General features: G+C 36.7%; 1 protein-coding gene across 5 annotated transcripts in view; it reads right to left on the bottom strand.

Annotated features, from left to right (window-relative positions):
* The window catches only part of FSTL5 (follistatin like 5), a 286,784-nt gene extending 266,562 nt beyond the window's left edge, over positions 1-20,222 (bottom strand). For 3 of the 5 annotated variants that reach the window (XM_032686687.1, XM_032686691.1, XM_032686688.1), the window contains exon 1: positions 2,739-2,844. In XM_032686687.1, coding sequence (XP_032542578.1) covers positions 2,739-2,743 — 5 coding nt within the window. In that variant the 5' untranslated portion in view covers positions 2,744-2,844. Of the gene's footprint in view, positions 1-2,738; positions 2,846-19,976 lie in introns of those variants that run through there. The other 2 variants (XM_032686689.1, XM_032686692.1) reach the window with 2 other exon arrangements.
* Between the last annotated feature and the right edge of the window lie 239 nt (positions 20,223-20,461).

Genomic DNA, 20,461 nt, shown 5'->3' with positions numbered 1-20,461 from the left:
TTTATTTGCACTAAGCACTGATGTGATACTGTAAATAAAGGCAAATATTGTTTAATAACTACTTAATATTACATTGGTGGCCAATGGTAGTTGCTTAAAAGAAGTACAGAGGCAGGGATAACATAGTATATTCCCTTGAGTCCATTTACTGCCTGAGCTAGAAACTGCAGCTAACCAATTTGATATCCACTGATGGGGTCTTAGCTCCTTAAACTTGTCTTCTTCATTTTTAAATGTATATTTTTATTTTCATAACATCATGTTGGTGTATGGAGTGTTGCTTCTTTATATTTATATAACCATGTTTAGAAATCTGATGAATTTATTTGGTTTATACTCTCTTTAAACAGATACCAACCTGTACCTCTGCATTTTCCTGTTTTCCTGTTTCTTTCTCTGCACATTCCTCATTTATAATACAGCCTATAGGTTAAAATGTAGAGAGAAAAAAAAAATTCCAGTACATCTTTTATTCTATATACGATTTGTCTGCCAATAAACACTGAACTGACTTTCCTAAACAACTACTAGCAATAACTCCATATCTTCCGTAAACGCCTAATTTACAGCTACTCAGTGCACGTAAATAAGTAGGGTGTGGGGGTTTTTTTCCCCTCACTGCATGCAAATATTTAGGATGCTGTGTTTCTTTCCTCATGTGCATTAATTCTCTTACTAACAATTACCTTAATGTGCTATTTTAACATTAAACTGATCTATGTTGTAGGAGTCTTCTGTGTTGTTCTTAGTCAGCCCCAGATTTGCCTTAAAACCTGAGGCATCAGAGTGGAGGATGTGGGACAGATAATGGTTATGCCTTACTTCTCATTGAGCAGTAAGTTCTTCAGCATCAAATTTAGATTTTTCTTTCTGATTTTCAGAAGGGTCTGTCATCTCACTTTTTAGCACATTTCCAGAGCATTCATGAATCTGATGCACTCTGCAGTTTTCTCACTATTGACTTCATTCCATTTCAGTTACTTCTAAAACTTTTTGGTAAGTTATTATCTATGAGAGGATTCTTTTATTCTGTGACAATTTTATTCCTTAAAACCCTTGGGTGAGGAGTATTGCTGGGAGAATTATCCCTTCTGAATTGACAGAAGGAATACCTGAGGGCATCTCACTCACCTCCTTTAGCCAAGGGAACTGGAACCCTCAAATATTTTTCAGCAATTTTTTCTTTTAAACAAAGAAAACTACATGAGAAGTTAACTGAATTCCCACCGTTATCCCTGATGATCAACTACTCACCCCTGAGCTGGAGACAATTTCTTTTAATCCTTGAGACAATGCAATGCAAACCTGTATCGCCCTTTTCTCTCCTGCTAATGCTTTTCACCCTTGCAAGTTCAATATTTTGTGAAAAACAACCTAAATCCCAGTTCTGACACCTTACTTATGAATATCTAATAATGATTAATATATTTCGCAACACCATAGTGAGTACTGCTTCTCAAAGTTATTATGATTTCTAATCTTCTCAGCAGTTCATTGATAACATAAATTTTGCTCTCTGCCTGACTCTTCTTTGTTGGACTAGGATAGAGGTTGTTACTATGAGAGTTTAGCAAGTAGATACTAAGCACTGTGTTACCTGTCTCCATGCTGTAATCTTCACAGAAAAGATTGAAAAGATATCATACTATACACAACAAGTTCCAAATGTGATAATGTATATTTACATAGTATATTTAAAAAATCTAATTAATATAAGCTGGTTTAGCCAGAGTTTATATGAAGAGTGAAAATATGTACCAATTACGAGAATGTCCTACTTTAAAATGTATACATATTTAAAATTAATAAATTTCCCATTGTTGAAGATTTTTTTTCCAAAATTTCTCAGCTATTATACTCTGTGACTAGCCAGGATATTTGGCATCAAGAACAGAAATATAATTCATTTGAAGATATAACTCTTCCACCCCAATAAACTTATCTGATCAACTCAATGTCTCTACAAAGTATAATAAATTAAATCTTAAATACTTGTTCGATCACTGCATTCTTCCTACCTTTAAAAGAGAAGACATGTCAGATATTAACCTGACATTATTTCAGAGGTCACTTTTAACACTTCAAGGAGCAGTACTGTATACTCTCAGGACATGTCAGTCTCTGTCTTTTACATACTACTAATCTCAATTAAAAAAAAAAGCATAAAATTAATTGTCTATTTTGTGTGGATCAGCAAAAGACCATGAGCTCTGTCACCATATTCAACGTTATTAATAGGTTTATAATACAGCTACAGTAATAAATATGAACCATGCTTCATTGCCCTTGACTTTGAGGATTTCATTGCATATAACGATGGATGCAAACAACCATCCAGGAAAGAATACACTGCTACCATTTCTTAAGATGCTTTTATCTACTCTTATGGTTTCATGGCAGAAAGGCACCTGCAAACAAAGCATTTTTTTGTCTAAATAGAGATTATTATATTGCATTGACTTCGAACGAGTAGAAGTTTTAGCTAAAAGCATGTCTTTTCCCATTAGCCGGCCTCTACTGTACCCTAGTGCCCCATATCTTCATACAGCCTGTGTCATCAAAAACCTTATGAGAGATATCATACTAGAGACAGTATCATAGTCTCTCTATGAATGCAGCTATAACCCATATCAAGCAAAGTTCGTCCTTGTTGAAGTGCTATGTGGAAAGCAGATTACAATGTTGTGACAGCAGCTCTCGCCCCCAGGACTTGCTGACAGCTCTTGCGCACTGCATACCTCATGCTGTCACCCTCCAGCTCTCCTCCAGAAGTGGCAGCCACGCTCTGAACTAGAGTTGTTAGGTCACCTTAACTGTGTACAGAAGGCTCAGGGCTTGCAACAGTGAAGTGCAGCTCTGCCATGGCAGTCAACAATTCGTGCATCTGTGTATCAATCTGTTCTGTCTCTCAGCTGAGACTTTATGTGGTTACAGCCATTGACTGCGCAGGCACATGCTCTTCATCCTTCACCCACGAAAAGAGGCTGGCACAGTCATTTTGGAACAGCCAGCAATGCTGCTGACAGCACATGTGCTGGAACACACATGTAGCAAAATACTTCTAAAAAAAATCTCATAAAAAGGACTTGCCATGCCAGACGAATCCTGCCTCTCCTGATTGCTGCCCGTCTCTCCCTCACTTCTGTCCTAATTTAAACTGTAAAACCATCATACTGCACGAGCATCAGGTGGAGTGCAGACCCTTGCACTCTTGGTCCTGTATTACTGCACTTGGTCTTTGTGTTGACATTACAAACATGTCAGGTGCCTCCAAGGCAAGTACCTCAAGGCACCTCCGTGGTGAGCAGCCAGGACAAGGGCTGGGTTTCCCTGCCTTTCAGTGTTACTCTCTCTCTCTGCCCTCACACCACTTGCACTGCCAGGTGCTGGTGGGTAACAGTAAAAGCCAAGGTAGCAAAGTGTCTGTGGGGGTGATGCAAGCAGGATTCATTTGCCCAGGGCTTTTGTAGAAGAGTTTCTTTGGAATAGGCTCTGGAGGTTTACAGGGGCTCACATGAGCCTGTACACGAGTGGCCTGAGTGTGGCAGGGGCATTTGTGAAAGGTCAAAACATCTAAAACACAGATGCAGCGAGGACACTTATTAGGTGAAATCTTTGCTGCTAACTTCATGTTCTAATTTAATCTTACCATTTTCTGTATATTACTTATTTATTTATTTAAAGGATGACTCACAGATGTCTTATTGTTTGTGACCCAAGTTTCAATTAGTTATAATAAAATGAGAAATGAAAATTTTAAACCTTTCTTAGTATGTTCTTCACATGGTCTCTTAATTTCTTTAATATTAAAGAAAGAAGAACAAAATGAAGGTACTGTATTTCACACATCTCAGAGGAATATTTTTAATGGATCTGTGTTGCATTTATTGATCTAATTTTTTCCTAAGACTTCAATATCAACATCAGGGTGGTTGACATCATTGATATATGCAAGTGCTAGTTTGTGAAAGTTATACTGTTAGCAAGGTGGTCTCTTTCTTCCCTCACTAAGCAAATTTGTCACAGCTGGTTCCCTAATATCCTAGAGGATTAATGTTTACCATCATGGCAGTATCTGAACCGATGGGAATTCAACTGCTTCATATTATGAAATCAGAAACAGAAAACTTGCCAGCTTAGAACTCATGTGAATAGTTTGATAATATTAATGTTTTACAAAATTTGTAAATTAACACCTAATATACTATTATGTAACTGTTTACCTTGCACACATTAGAAAAGATAAATATTTTGGTTTTCAAGTTTTTAATTTTGTCTTTTTAAATAAAATAATGCTGTTATTAATTAAATGGAAGAAGAAACAACAGTTGTTGACACTTCCACAGTAAATTGTTGTGTATTTTTGGGCAGTTATCCTAGAAAAGGCAAAATGGTCTCTTAAGATGCAACTTCTTTTTTGAAGAGGTAAACTGCTAAATTGAAGACTGAAATTCTACATATTTGCTATGATATGCTAATCTACCATCCTTATGTTATTCAAGGGTTCTTATTATGTTCCCTTTTGTTATTCAAGGAAATTCTGGCATTCGGTAAAACAGTAGTTACCAACAAAACCATTGAAACCTCTGTGTTCTTGAACTCCTTGAATGAATGCTAAACCATATGTCTGCCATTAATTCAAACAGCCATTATAATCTCTTCCTATTAAATGTTCTGTTTAATGTTATGATTTTATCCCTTTACATCTTTGAAACTCACTGTGCTGAACTGCTCTAGCCAAGAGTCATAGATCCCATGTTTTTCACCCAGTGAAAGACGTCTTTCAATAACTCAGCTGGCTTAAAGTCAACCCACCTGGAAATTGTTGCTCAAGATCATCATGAAAATGGAAAGACTGGAATAGACAGGTTTGGGTTTTTAACCTGTAATTGGATTTGAAGTAACAAAAGAATTATAAAGTACTAAAAAAGAAAACTAAGTCCTAAACCACTAAAATGTAAAGATAGAAGGTAGCTGGGAGCAGAGGAAATAGTGTTTCAGCAGCCTTCAAAGGTTGGAAAGATTACTAGAGTGCATATCAGAGAGAAATGTGACATGGGAAAGCCTATGACATGCAAGAAACCATGAGTTCCTCAAACACAGAAGGACGCACTCTGGTATGACAGAGAGGAGTATACACGACAGTGCGAACACTGATAAGAAATATAAAATTATCAAACTGCAGAGAATAAAGATGCATACAGATTTTGGCATAATTGGATCGAAGCACAGTTCAATCACTAACCAAAAGGACTGATGAATGTTGCAGCTATTTAAATAAACAAGGACTATTTGTAGCTGAGGGCAGTTTGTCCTTATCAGGATTGAACCAAAAATACTTTTGCCCTCCAGTACTCTCCCCTAGGGCCCACATTAATATAATTAACTACCGATGAAATCCTGACCTAATTAACAACATGAAAACAACTCTAAAAAACAACATGTGATATGTTGGGTCCAGAATTTTACCCTATTTATAGGATTTAGTGAAAACGTTCACAAGGATGGAAACAAAAACCTATCTCCATTCATACAGTTCACAGAAACATACAAATAGAGGAAAGTGTTCTATACTTGAATAGCCAAAATAGTTATAAGTATTTTCCCTTTTTCAATTTAACTTCTGTGGAGTTTTTCGCCTCTCTTCTTTCCTGCTTTGTGATGACTTGACTCACTTTCTTCTTTACTGCCAGAAAGGTCAACTTTCTTCATGAGCCTGAATTCAGCACAATACAGAAAATCACACTTGTTCAATCAGTCATAAAGCTGGCATGAGTTCCCAGTGCAATGTGCTTGGACATTAAAGTCCAAGTGAATAAAAGAAGGACTTTCTCTCCTTATGCAAATGAAATTAATAGACTGAGCATAGTAGGAAGGAAACACATACAGTTCCGAGATTTTATAGAACAAAAAACCTCACCCTATCATACCTGGTGAAAAAAAAAAATTGACTGCGACAGTTGACTTGGTCTTTTACATTCTACTATATACAGTAAATTTAGTGTATCATTATAGGACATACTAATTATCCATGGAAAAACTGCAGCCTTCTTTAAATTTTGCATAGGTATTTCTAAAAAAACATTTCTCTTATTTTAATGCTCACAATCCTGTTTAATAGGATCAGAAACTTCATTTCCTGCTATGTTTTAACTGTGTTATACTATTTTACTGGATTTTATTGTTTATGTTTTTAGGTTGCTCTACTATATCTACTAGAGAAAAACCTTCCAACTGCATACTGGAAAGCTGACAGCAAATCAGAAAACCTGCAATGTTCTGATTAGGTTGTAGCTAAATAGGATTGTAAAATAAGATTTTTTTTTTTCAATAATTCATTAGCTAAAAAAACTGTTACTTCTAAGAAGAATGGAATGATGATAACACAAATAAAGAAAGGAGCAGACAGTATGCGGTGATGAACTGGTAGTATGTGAAAGGAAATTATTTTGTCTCTCCTCAACCACCACTGTATCATACATTGAAAACAAATTTTTTGTGTTCATTTATTGACCTAAAAAAAAAAGTTGTACATATTTTCCTTTTTTCAATTTTTGAAGTGCTTTATTTGGTGTTTTTTGGTCATTTTTGGAAAGGCAAAAAGGTAAATATCTTCAATTTTACTTATACAATAGAAATACAGAAAAAAAATGTAAAATTAACTGAAATGAACTTTTCATCATCAGTGTACCAGGAAACCCCAGAAGGAGCTTCTTTAAAAAAAAAAAAAAAAAAGTATATTTCAGCAGGAAATTAGAGCTCAAATGTCACCACCAGACTCTCTATATCACATCTGGTATGAACCGTGTGCAGGGGCAAGAACATCCCATCTTTCTCTGAAGCTACAGCCTCAAGAGTAACCACCCCACCCCCCTGAAATGTAAGTCTGTATTCCCTTTGTCATCCCACCTTGACGCTATTCCCCATTTTTGAGTTAACCGCATAGGTTCTGGGATTGTCTAGGATACCTCTGTGAAGTGCAACACTCATGAACAGGAGTCAGGAGACATTGCTGAACATTGCATTCCAACTGCTCTGTCAAATGCTGATCAGATGACTGGTGGCAAATGTCCAAGTGCTGCAGCTACATACAGACTCTTTATTGATGAATCAGTTACCGTCGGCACGAATGCATCCTTGGTGCTGACTCACGTAAGTACCCCTATGCTATTAGAACTGAAATGTCTCTTGCTCTGTATTTTGAAGGTCTGACAATGCCTACCCTTCAGCAATTTCAAACATTTCTTGTTAAGCAGATGATATTTTCTGTAAGCCACAAAACAGAGAAAGCTATCAAAACAGAGAAAAGGTTTCAAAAGTTATTTTGCAGGAGGTTATATATGCAAAAAAAAAAAAAAAAAAAAAGATTTTCATCTGGTTCAGCAACATGTAATGGAATCTGAAAACTATTTACAGTCTTGCAGATTTGGCCCACATTGAAAAATCAGGATTACCCTGCCTAGATATAGAGGGGAAAATCTACCTTTCTTTCTCATCTATCTTCAATGTCTTAAAACTTAAAATTGCTTAAATGAAGGAATCTGCACATTCAATGAAGAGAGTGGGTAACAATTTCTATCCTTCAGAGTAAGACAGCACACAGATCACCTCAAACCACAGCTGGCAGCAAACACAGGTCAGCCAGCCTTCTCTGTCTGGCTCCTCCAAAAATAAGGCCTTGGACTCTGTCCTGTATCAGTAGAAAGTTCCAGCAGGAAGAAAAGGAGAGTGTCAAAGACGGATAAAGGCAGTATATTCAGGGACCAAACTGATGCATCAGGTTCACTGTTTATCTTAGTGTCATGGTGTGGGAGATGAGGCAAAAGGGGATGAATTTAAGGAAGTAGCAGGGATATCCCAGGTACCAGTGCATGCTGCTCATATTCCCTAATTTTTCACTTAATAAAAGATTGCCAACCCTTAGCACTGACACTGCAGCCAGTGGCTGCAATTACCACATTGAACACTTGGAAACAAAACAAGCTCCAATTTGAGTACTGTTCCCTATTCATGGTCTACAAGGGTACTACAGCCTCCAAGTTCCCTACAGTTCTGAGTAACCAATAAGTTAATGCACGATATACACTGGGGAGAAAAGAGAGTAGGTGCCATTAAAGGTATCCCCCTTATTTCCAAAGTTACTTGACTTCTTTGAACATCATCCATGAAAGATAGCCTGGATTCGCGTCTACATTTTACCCCAGTTTTGGCTACTCTAAAAGCTTAAGGGAGATACAAATCTAGACAGAGAATATTTAAAATCTACTCAAAAAGAACCATTTACAAAGCTGGGCAAGATAGCCCCTTCCACCTTTTTGGTTTGAGTTTGGGTTTGAGTTTTTTTGAAACCATAATGGGGTATCAGAAACATGCCCAGGAGGATAAACACAGCCACTGTTTGCCTTACATCAATCTCTTTCTAGAATAACATTCCCATAAGGCTATCATCCCCCACTAGAAATAATACTATAGGGATATTTTGGCTATTGGGACTCTCAATTGTCTATTATTTTATCTATTGTAAACATCCATTCTAGAGCAGCATTCTAGGTTTTAGGGTGGGTGTTTTATTTTGTTTCATTACATAACAAAAAAAAAAATTGATATTATGCATCATAACAGCCCTTTATGAGCATCCAGTAATTTAGGAGTCTTCTTTAGTATTACAGACTTTTACCACTGATATTCTTCTGTTGTTAGATTGGCTCTAATTTTATAATATTTCCTGAATACAGCCAGAAATAACATACATGCAAAGATAAAAAGGGGGAAGCAAATTTCAAAACAATGCCATAATCTTAGTTACAGAAGTGGTCTTCTAGTAATTAAGTGTGGAGCTGCATATATGGCGTCTGATTTATCCTCATGTTTTCACTAATGAAACCTGCTTTGATAATATTAATGTAAACGTAACCATACCACTTTTCAGTCAGTCTGAGAGCACAAAAAAGCTATTTTTTTCTTCTATTTTTCCACTAGTAATTCCACAATTTTTTCCCACTAGAAACTGGTAGCAAGAAAAGTAGCCACAATGTCACAAGTTAAGCTGTTGCAGACTTCTCTCCTTTGTGTATTTAAGGGAAGTAGCTACTTCATAACTTCATTCTTTTGGTGGACCATGAGTAATGTTCTTCTCCTTTAGGATTATTTCATCAATGTTTTTACTCCTAGCAGGTGCTGTGATATCCAGCAAACATGAACAGTTTCTCTAGTTAAATAGGTCAAAGGCTTTTGCCCCCTGCCTAATTTTACACTAAAATTTAATTCCAGCTGAAGAGAAAAATGACACTATCTCTTAACATGGAGCAACACAAAAAATATTTCTCAGTCCATAATGCCCTCCCCTCCAAGAATATTTAAGAACACGTTCTAAAGTTTTTGTTAATTTATATACACAATTACTAGATTTTTGTCTTCACTTTCTGATCTGTTTTTTAAGCCCAGATCTGCCAAATTCTGACCCTTCACTTGTGAGAAGTTACAGGAGATTTCCTGGGTATAGATGCATATTAGTACAAGCCAAATGGAGTAGTAGTATTCTTACTGTCCAGCTCCTAGAAAACATAGCCTTTTATTTTCTGTACTTCATTTCTTGATAACCTTGAGAGACTAGGTAAACTCAGAAATGTCCTTAATTAGAAATTTATGAGCAACACTTATTAAAAGGTACTTTTTGATGTTCAAAAACTCAAAGATATATAGACATAGATATGGATAGAGAGATAGTGATAATACCAGCTTTTTATCACTGGCTTTATATGATAAAATTATTGTAAATACAATAAATAATATAGTGTAAATATATATGTATATATTATAAACAAATATGATATGTAAAATAATTATAAATATATTGTAAAAATATTTACTATGGAAAAGCCTTCCTCTGGGTGTTTCTCCTCCAGTTGTACTTATTAACAAACTTCTGATTCATCTATTTGCCTAGATGCACCATTTTCAATCAGGAAACTTCAACTCTGAAGCTTCACTTTTATCACTCACCTTTGTAAATCAGCTGAACCTCCACTGCAAATTGCATATTCTTTTAGATTTGTGTTGTATGCTGACTGAAAACAGTTTGACTCTTTTCAGTAGCACTTTTCTATTTCTTTGTGTCTCAGTTTAAGTTCCTAAAGGAGGTGTTTTAACTTGTGAAGTCCTAAGTTGACATTGTGTATTCTATGCAGGGCTGCATGATGAACAGTTTTACATACTGTTATAAATAATTAAGTATGCAAACTTTAACACAAAAAAAGCTGGCTTTTTGAGACTAAGGGGCCATTTGTGAAATAGATAACTATCAAAAATAGGGAGGAAAAAAACAATTTAAAAGGAAAAACTAAATGCGTAATTACTGCTGGACATAAATACCAGAAATAGAAGAAAGTTAGAATGCATTACATCTGTCCCACACAAATAATTCTGATGCAGTTATTACAGGATTGTAAGAGAACTGATCCCTCAGACACTAGTCAAAATCAACGAAAAATTCATAATGATTATTGGCTTACAAACCTTGTCTACAGGCAAAACAAAGAGTATACTGAGAAGCTACTTGTCCTCAAATATTCACTGACTTGAATTATTGCAATAAACTCTTTTCAGCATGAGGTATTCCTTTTTGACTTCCTATATTAGCTGTGGCTTGTAGATCAGTTGACTTTACCAACAGTCGCCTCAGAAATCCACTTCTGTTCAGAAATGGCTAACCAGTGCTTAAGAATCCCCCAAATTACCAAACCTTTTCCTTTCTTACAAACATCAAACTGGTTTTTGCAGGGTTGTTGATGGGTACAAATCAAAATGCCCCAGCATTCTTCAGCTGCATGCTGGGATAAGAAAATTAATGTTGAAAATCAAAATAATAATCTGAGACCTTAAGAATCTCAGGTGTATGGGAAGTTTAAAATTAGTCTTTACTTATTTTTAATCTTTAAAAAAAACCCCATCAACTGTTAATGATTTTTGCAATACTTATATATAACATTACAACTCTTCTTGTAGTTCTTTTTGGAAGAGCCCAAATTCAGTAGAATCATAGAATCATTAATCATTGGAAAAGACCTAAGATCACTGAGTCCAATGGTTAGCCCAGCACCGCCATGTTCCCTGATAAACCATATCTTGAAGTGCCACATCCATATGTTTCTTGAACAATTCCAGGGACAGTGGCTCAACCACTTCCCTAAACAGCCTGTTCCGATGCCTGACCACCCTTTCAGTGAAGACATTTTTCTTCATGGAAAATATGTAATACTTAATACTTAAATAACACAAATTTTAAAACTGAGAATTTTCATGCATATATGGAAGTTCAGTTTCTGTTCACTTTCTTCATTTAAAAAAAAAAAAAAAAAGAACAAAGGTACAAGACTCTCTGCTTATTGTTTTAAACATTAAGAGCTTCATGATCACCTCTTTAGGTCTGATAACTCCAGGAGCATACCCAGGTTATCAAAAATACAAGAATAACTCACTAAAATTGGACTTTTTGTCTCTTAAAAGGAAAGCAGAGAATGATAAAAACAAAATTATTAGTCATAATATTTCATATTGCTCATGAAGGAGTCAGATGTAGTGCATAAATTAATAAAAGCAGTCTAAATCACTACAGCAGCAAATTATATCACAAACTTTCATTTATATCTCTTTATTAATGTGAGAGTTGTTCTATCTAAGAAATCATAACAACAGGGGTTGTTATTTTTTTATATTGATGTCTGAGACTTTTGAAATATAAATCAAATTTTCAGTATAGATTTATTAAGGTTTTATGTGTATATAATGTACATTTTTACAAATACAAGCATAGCAGCTCTTTTAAAAGTTTACTTACGCATGAAAGAGATTACTGAGAGCCTAGAGCAGTAGATGAATATGACTATTACACAGAAAAGATATAAAGCATATGAATACATTAAAATATTAGATTTTTGGTCTTTTGGGAGCACCAATTTTAAGATCTGATGCTTGAAGCACTCTAGTAATGTTTCAAATGAAATCCCGAAGGTGCAGCTAACCTCCCCCCACCCCACTGACTGCAACAAGAACATCCAAATGCAGACTGTTGAAATATTTCTCTGACAATAATTCTCCAAGCATAAAATAAGAGAATCAGCCTATTATTAGACAGTAGACTAAAATGCAATTACAGCTAAGCAACACAGTTTAAATTCACTTGAAAAACTGTCTCCAATTCAAAAAATAATTAGCATAATACAAAAGTTAAATCTCAGGAGTGATGTTAATTATGTTTTTTTTCTTTCAGTGTCTCAGGGAAAGAACTAAATCAGTCCATGTGCATCAATGTGTAGAAAATTTTTTACAGAATATTACAGTTTATCAAAGGCAGCCTTGAGCAAAAAATCATAAAAGTTAAAACAGAAATACAATCTTTGTGTTGAAATACTACCATAGCACTAATTATTGCTGGGTTTTTGAATTACATGAGAATATAAAGGTAGTATTAATGAAAGACAGAAGCATAATATGTATGTTAGAGGACCAACAAATTTATAAAAGAATATTTTTAAGTCTCCTCTATACTAGCTAAGATTCATTCACCTTAAAAGGCCTAGGAAATAATTGAGAAATATAATCAGTCATCAAACTATGTTAACCTGGTGCTGTGTGTCTTGTAGTTTATTTTAAATAAGAATTACCTCTGTCAAAGTACTTGATAATATGGAAGAACAGCAATATGATGAACTGTATTTCAACTTAAAAATCAGCCCTCAAGATTAAAAACATCGATTTCTCTCTGAAGCTGAGGTTATGGCTAACCTTGGCTGTTGCAAGGAGAGGGAGTACCCACGCAACTTAATTCCATTTTACAAGGACAAACCAAATGTACTGTCATGAAGAGCATTCTTTTTCTGTGGCCTTTCCACTGCAAAAGCAGATGACGAGCTGAACTTATGTTTCCATCTTGAAACAGAGTGGAGAGAAAAGAAGGGCTTGCTGTCAAAATAAGATGCTACTATTCAATAAATAACTCAATTTAATTTAAATTTCATTAATTTAAATTATTTATCTAAACTAGAGAGAAACGGATTTGATGTGTGGACCACTTGGTGGATAAGGAAGTGGCTGAATGGTCATACCCAGAGTTGTGGTCAATGGCTTGATGTCCAAGTGGAGAGCAGTGACAAATGGTGTTCCTAAGTGGTTGGTATTGGGACTGGCACTATTTAACATCTTTGTCAGTGACATGAACAGTGGGATCGGTGCAACATCAGCAAGTTTGCCAATGACTCTAAGCCACGTGGCGCAGCCAACATACCGAAGAGAAGGGATGCCATCCAGAGGGACTTTGACAGGCTTGAGAGGTGGGCCTGTGAGAACCTCTTGAAGTTCAACAAGGCCAAGTGCAAGGTCCTGCACCTGGGTCAGGGCAATCTCAAGCACAAATATAGGTTGAGTGGAGAATATATTGAGAGCAGCCTGGGGGAAAAGGTCTTCGGGATGTTGGTTGACAAGTTCAACATGATCCAGTAATATCCACTCGCAGCCCAGAAAGACAACAGTATCCTGGGCTGCATCAAAAGGACTGTGGACAGAAGGTCTAAGGAGGTGCTTCTCCCCCTCCATTCTGTTCTTGTGAGACCCCACTGGAGTACTACATCTAGCTCTGAGGACACCAACATAAGGATGTGGCCCTGTTGGAGTGAGTCAAGAGGAGGGCTGCCAAGGTGATCAGAGGGCTGAAGCACCTCTACTATGTAGCATCTCACCAGGCTCAGAGTTGGGGTTGTTCAGCCTGCAGTCTTCTAGTACCTAAAGGAGGGCTGCAAGAAAGATGAAGAGGTACTTTTTACAAGGACATGCAGTGATAGGACAGGCGTATATGGTTTTAAACTGAAAGAGGGTAGGTTTAGATTGTGTGTATTAGGAGGAAATTCTTCACTATGAGGGTGGTGATGTACTGGAACAGGTTGTCCAGAGAAGTTGTGGATGCTCCATCCCTGGAAGTGTTCAAGGCCAAATGGGATGGACTTTAAGCAGCCTGGTCTAGTGGAAGGTGTCCCTTCCCATGGCAGGGGGTTGGAACTAGAGGAGCTTTAAGATCCCTTGCAATGCAAACCAGTCTTTCTTTGATAACATCAGAGTTTGCACTGATACTGTCTTTCTGACAGTTTTCTGAGCATTCATTTCTCAGATCTGAGTTAATATCTGGAAAACACTGAGAAAATCTGCCTTTACCAAAGGTACCTCACTCAGATTTTTTTCTACAGGTTCAACAATCTCAAATCTTTCATAAAAAGTGAATAGTTACCAAGATGCAGTGCAAACTTCATGTCTTTTAAAAGCTTCTGCTTTTTGTTAATTTAAGATTCAAAACAGACCCTTAGGAGGGAAAAACAGACTCTGCTAGAAATGATGATGCAGAAGGGACAAAAACCTCTCCAAAATGTGACAAAAAAATTATCCTTCTCTTAAAAGATAAATGCAAAAGGCATTTTCAAAACCAACATGGTGCATCTCATCTTTTACTTAGGTACGACGGGTATTAATAAAAATTTGTATTAATAAAAATTTGGACTCTGCAACTCTAAAAGATAGGCATTTGTGAATCAGTCATTCATTCATGTGCACTACCTTTCCATTACACTAAAGTTAGTAAATACTAGTCAGAAAGTAAATACTAGTCTTTTCTGTTTGTATACTAAATGTGTTCGAATCTTGAATGTTTCTTGTTATCACTGAAAGGACACCACTGTCATCAAATACAGTCCTCAATTATTTGCATAATTGTAATATTAGTGCAGTATATTCAGTCTGTAACATAATCAAAAGTTGTACGTATTACGAATTAAGATTTCCATGGATCTACCAGAATAATGTGAAAGTGTTTTTTTTAATTAAATTTAATAAAACCCATAAGTAACATATATTATCAGTTATGGTGGTGTTTTAAGTAAAGTTTACGTAAGAAAATATATTTTAAAAAACCCAGAACTTGAAATGTTGAACTTTGAAGTTCTTTGAAAACAAAGTTTATTTCCATCATGTAAGAATTTTCTACCTGTTTTTGTTTCATTGCTCATTCATTTATTTAAGTGTGATTAGAAGTATAATGACTTACATATTATTTAGGAAGACAAAGTTTTGCTATAATAATGGAAATATGTATAGTTCAGAGTTACAATGCAAAAAGACTCTAGAACATTTTGTTTCCTTATGGAAGCAAATGTATGCAAAGTAATAATCTAGAAGTTCCTATCACTTAATAAAAGAACATTTTTAGTAATGAATAACATTTTATCTAATTGAAGTTATGAGCTGTTTTCAGACTATTTTATTTCTTTTTGTAGATATTAAGAAATTCTCTATGAAGGAACTAAAAATACTTTCAGAAAGTTTTTAATATGCTGATCTAAAAATGATAGTGGCTTTTTACCACAAGACCGCCTATTCAGTGGTAAAAATATTTCAGACTACAATAAGCCTCACTTGGAGTAAAATGAGAAAAAAGCTCTCCCTGTCAGGAAAAGAAAGAAGTATTTTAAATATCCTTCATCTTCCATCTAACATTTTCAAGAACTTTATTAGACAAAAAAGTCTTTCTGAAATCTGCTCTGAAAAGCACTGTTGGACACCAACCTCAGTTAATTCAAATGCAAATAAGATGTGAACTTCAACCTACTTCAAGCAGTCAGTGCAAGCTTTGCCAGCTCTCCTGTCTTTTAACTCTTTAGAACTTCTTATTTTATTAAGTTTTGTACAACTCAGCAATGCAGCCACATAATTCACCACTAATTACACATAGTGTACGCTAAAAAAGAGTGATTAATTGAATAGGGTAGCAAGGGTAAATACCTGCAAAAACACGGCTACCAAGTAAAGCTAAAAATAGATAACAAATACATATTTTCAAGTCATTCCCATAGCCACTTGGTAAGGCTCATACCTGGCTGGACCACAGCAACCTCCCTTGATCAGTACATTTAGCCAATACAAACAGAATTAACAATGGCATAGAGGAAATGAGAGATACTGGTAATAAGGGAACATTTTTGAAGTAGTTCTGCAGCTGTAATTGTACAGAAAATTCTTGATCTGCATTGGTCCATCCGAATGAAGATACATCTGTTAATAAATGCAACTGTTGGAAAGGAACACAACCTACCTTCTAGTAGACAAGACTTTGTAACCCAAAATCTAAAGAAAGATCTTGTAAAATAGCAGAAAAGAGAATGAGCCTGTAGGTTTGGTTTTTCTTGAATATTTTTTCCTGGGCATTAGTAATCCTTGATATTGGAGGTGTTAGAGGGAGTTTGACACAGCAATATTTACAACTCCTAGTCAACCCACAGCCTTCTCAATGTCTCCTTACTACAGAGAAAAATTTCATCTTACTGCTCTTCTAATAATATAAATATATTCTTTGCCTTTTCTGTCTACCAAGAGGCAAGGAAAAGCATGCTGTATTAAATATGTATAATATCTTATGCAAACAAGTTTCCAATCTTTTCATTTGCTGACAGCTATTCCCTATGCTTCAGAAGAAAAAAAAAAGCTTGAAGTGAAAAATGGGATTAAACAGATTTACAAACAAACTTGCTAATCAAATTATTTTACTTTAAAATTAAGTACCATAATAGGCCAAGCTACACTGAATAATTAATGATTATTGTCCCACTTTTGCTTAGAAAGCCTGAAAAACAAAGTCAAGGGTGGCATTTAATTCATTGCTTCCCCTTGAGCCAGTGATTCACTCCTGCAATATTTAATGTCCAGAATTACTCCTGCAACATTTAACATCCAGAATTATCCCATAATATTTACTAGATTGGAGAAAAATATTCAGAATTGACTTCCTAAATTTCATTTGACCTGTTACCTTTGAGAAATCAAAGCCAAGTTCAGATTAATTAAAAGGCAGAATGATTCCTATTCGAGTTCCAAATTATATTTAGGTTTATAACTAACAAAACTGAGCAGAGCCTTGTTTTCATTACTATTTTAGTCTCTAAAAGTCAGAGAAGAATGACAAAAAATTTACATTTTCTAAAATGTTATATAAAGTCACATGAACAGCATGCATTTATCTAAGGACAATAAAAGTTCGGTATTTATTAAAGACATAATTTGTGTGATTGTAACAGTTCTTTTCTTCTAAAAATGAATATCTTTGCTTTTTTAAACAAATATTGAGGATTACTAGGTAAACTCACACACAAATCTGAATGACACACTGACATGATTAGGTAAGTCCAGAACACACCTACAACTGAGCAACCATGGTGTTTGGGCTTTTTCTGATTACCATTTGCTGTCAAGGGCCATAACCCAGCAAATAACCAAGTGATCCACTTTCAAAAGTAAGTTTTGGAACCTTGACAGGTTGTGCATGTGTTGATATTTTCATTAGTTATAGGTATATTCCCTCACACCCACATCTTTGTGTGTTGCTCAGCACAAGCAGGGTTTGTAAAGTAGCTCTTTAAACAGGGAGCTTCCTTGAATGCTGTTTTTATAACAAAACTCTTCCCTGATTTTCAATTAGTCCTGCAGTGAGCTGTTTGGCAAGTCATTAACATGTGGGGTTTTCTCAACTGTTGTGTGGTGATGATAAAGGTCTTGGAACTGCATTTTATACCAAATCATATCCTTACAAGTTTACAAATATGCTTGAAGAAAGTTTATTACTGAAGACAGACTTTTTCTAATTAGAACCAGTGACCAAAATGTCTATGGACCACACTGGATGTATATGTATATTTAGAACACCATTTTGTTGAAAAATAGCAGTGCCATTTTGCTCCCTTTTGAGTCTACATACCATTTAAAATCTCCCTTTTTAAAACATGATTTACAAAGTAAAGCATCTTAATACGAATGAAGGCAAAACATTACATAGAAAATAAAATCAGATATAAGACATAAATTTAAAAGCACAAGATTAATGTCTTAGCATCAAAGTTTATCACGTGATTGATGCTGGTAAAATGACTGATCTGTACAACGTCAATGACTTTTAATTATGTAATGATGGAGATAGTCTTTTTTCCTGTTAACAGGACTATATGTATGAATAAAGACTACTCAAGTGAACAAGGATTTGCAGGTTCAGGTCCTGTATAAACATCAAAAGTTTGGCCGTATAATTAATGGGCTGGGAGTTATTCTGTTGGGGGGGGGAGGTTCCCCTCAGTTATTCTACCGTCTACTCTACATAGTTCAAAATAACTTTTTCAGAATATTTTTGTAATGTCTACTTAAGAAAGTAAGCATCTGAATCTCCATACCTTAAAAAGCATAACTCAAAATTATATCAAAATATTTCAAAGCAAATTAATATTCATGTCAATGACAGATGATAAGAGCTGTCCTAACTTATGGATAGGTTATTAATGAAGGTTTGTACACAGTGTAAGTGCTCTGTAATAAACTTTCTTTCCCTAATGTTGAGAGAGGAAAGAAATAGTTATTTTGTGATTAGAGAGAGGGGGAGGGACAGAGGGACAGAACAGTAAAACATATTTCCTAATTCTACCCAAATGTAATGAAAGCCTTGGCAACCTAAACAACTTTCTCCTAATTTGCTTGCTTTCAATTTTACTCATCAGTAGCTCTGTGCTGCTGCCCGATGGTTATCTTTTTACTGTGTGCTTTTCATCAGCTAGAGTATAAACAACCCACCTTAACATTAAGTAAATCATGCAGGAGCAAAAAAAAAAAAAAAAAGCTACAACACTATGAAACAGCCTCTTTTCATCAGCTTCATCTCATCAGCAAAAGTTACCTTACGCTCACAGTTCCTACAACTGCTAGCACTTATGCAGGACAACTGTGCAGAGAAACACTTGTGGTTTAGGTCCCAGTTCCCAAGAAAATTTATTACAGCCAGGGAGTATGAAGTGCTACATAATCCTAAAAAATACAAGGTGGGGACCTCATTTGCCTGCATGTTCTGTTCAACCATCACAGTAGCACTGGCTACCGGCAGCAGCCTATTCCTTCTGTAATCAGCCTTAATCTCAGACAAAAATCCCTGTGTGGTACTCAGCTCTTTGTGTGCAGAAATCCTTGCATGGCACTCAGCTCCACTTGTGCAGAAATCCCTGTGTGGCACTCAGCTCTGCATGTGCACAACTCTGACAACTCTCACAGAAGCAGCAGCAAACTCCTCACTGAAGCAGAGCTCCCTACCAAGCTTGTGAAAGGTTAAACAGTGCTGAAAGAACATTTTATCTACCCACGTTTCTCAGTTCTATTCAATTACCAACAACAGCAGTCCTAGAAATGCAACATAATACAGTATTATTAAATACGAGATTTGCATTTAAGCCTAGCTGCAGCCTGGAAGCAGGCCTGATGTTCAGCCAACATCAAAGGAAAAAAACCCACAACTTTCGCAGATACACACAGAGCATATTGACCTTGGAGGCAGAGGTGGTGATGATCCTTTTCATAAAGGTGCTGTTTCACAAGTTCACAGTGTTACACTGATGAATTGCCCATCAAGTAACAAGGTATCACCGTCCTTCTGTTACACACACACACAGGCACGCACAAGAACACAGAGCAACATAGGGCTATTCTTTTAAATCCTCGTTAATTCCTACTTTACTCTCTACTTGCCAGAATGACCTCAGATATCCCCTCTTCCCTCAGACAGAATCAGCCGAAGCTCGTCTAGTCCCCCAAACCCGGTGTTTATACAAAGAAGGTTCTGTAACGTCCTTTGAGACATTTTTATAATATTCAAGATTTCTAAAAAAAAATATTCTCAAACATCCAAACATTACCCTAAGAGCCAGTTTTCAATAAAAATAAGCCTCTTAACTTCTCATTCATATTCATCTTTTGTTCACGGAGCCCTTTTCACTGAAAACTGCACCCCTACACCGACCTAAGGGCTGACAGGGTTCCAACTTTGCTCTGCCTTTAATTGCCAGCTCCTCCATCCCATCTGGCACCCATTTACGTGAAATATAGATAGATAGATAGGTATTAGTAATGCTGCTTACCTTGTCCAAGAGTGACTAAAATCCGCACGGGGGGGGGGGAAAAAAAAAAAAAGAAGAAGAAAAAACCAGCTCGCCCGGTCCCCGTGTAAATCGCAAAGAGAGGAACACTTCTTCCTTTAACAAAGCCAAGAGCGGGCCCGCCGCGATCCAGAGACGGAGCCAGCAGTCCGGAGCGAAACTCGCAGCAGCAGCAGCAGCAGTTCCCAGCGCGGCGCTTCCCAGCCGGAGCGGGCGCGGGGAGCAGCGAGGCGGGCGCGAGGCGCCGCGGGGAGGCGGCGCGGGGCGCGCGCCCTTCAGCACCGCCGCGCGCGGACAGCACCGGCCGCGCTGCCGCCGCCGAGCGCCGGGAGCCGCCCCCGCCCGCGCGGCCCCGCCGCCGCTCGCGCCGCCCCCGCGCCGCCCCCGCGCCGCCCCCGGGGCTGCCCGCGGCTCCCCGCGTGCGCCCGAACTTCCTCTCAACTGCCGCCTCCCGCTTCCTTCTTTTT

This window comes from Chiroxiphia lanceolata, chromosome 4 (assembly GCF_009829145.1).
Source record: "Chiroxiphia lanceolata isolate bChiLan1 chromosome 4, bChiLan1.pri, whole genome shotgun sequence".
Lineage (NCBI taxonomy): Eukaryota > Metazoa > Chordata > Aves > Passeriformes > Pipridae > Chiroxiphia > Chiroxiphia lanceolata.
Note: the sequence above shows the minus strand (reverse complement) of the source record. Positions and strands in the feature narration are given on the sequence as shown.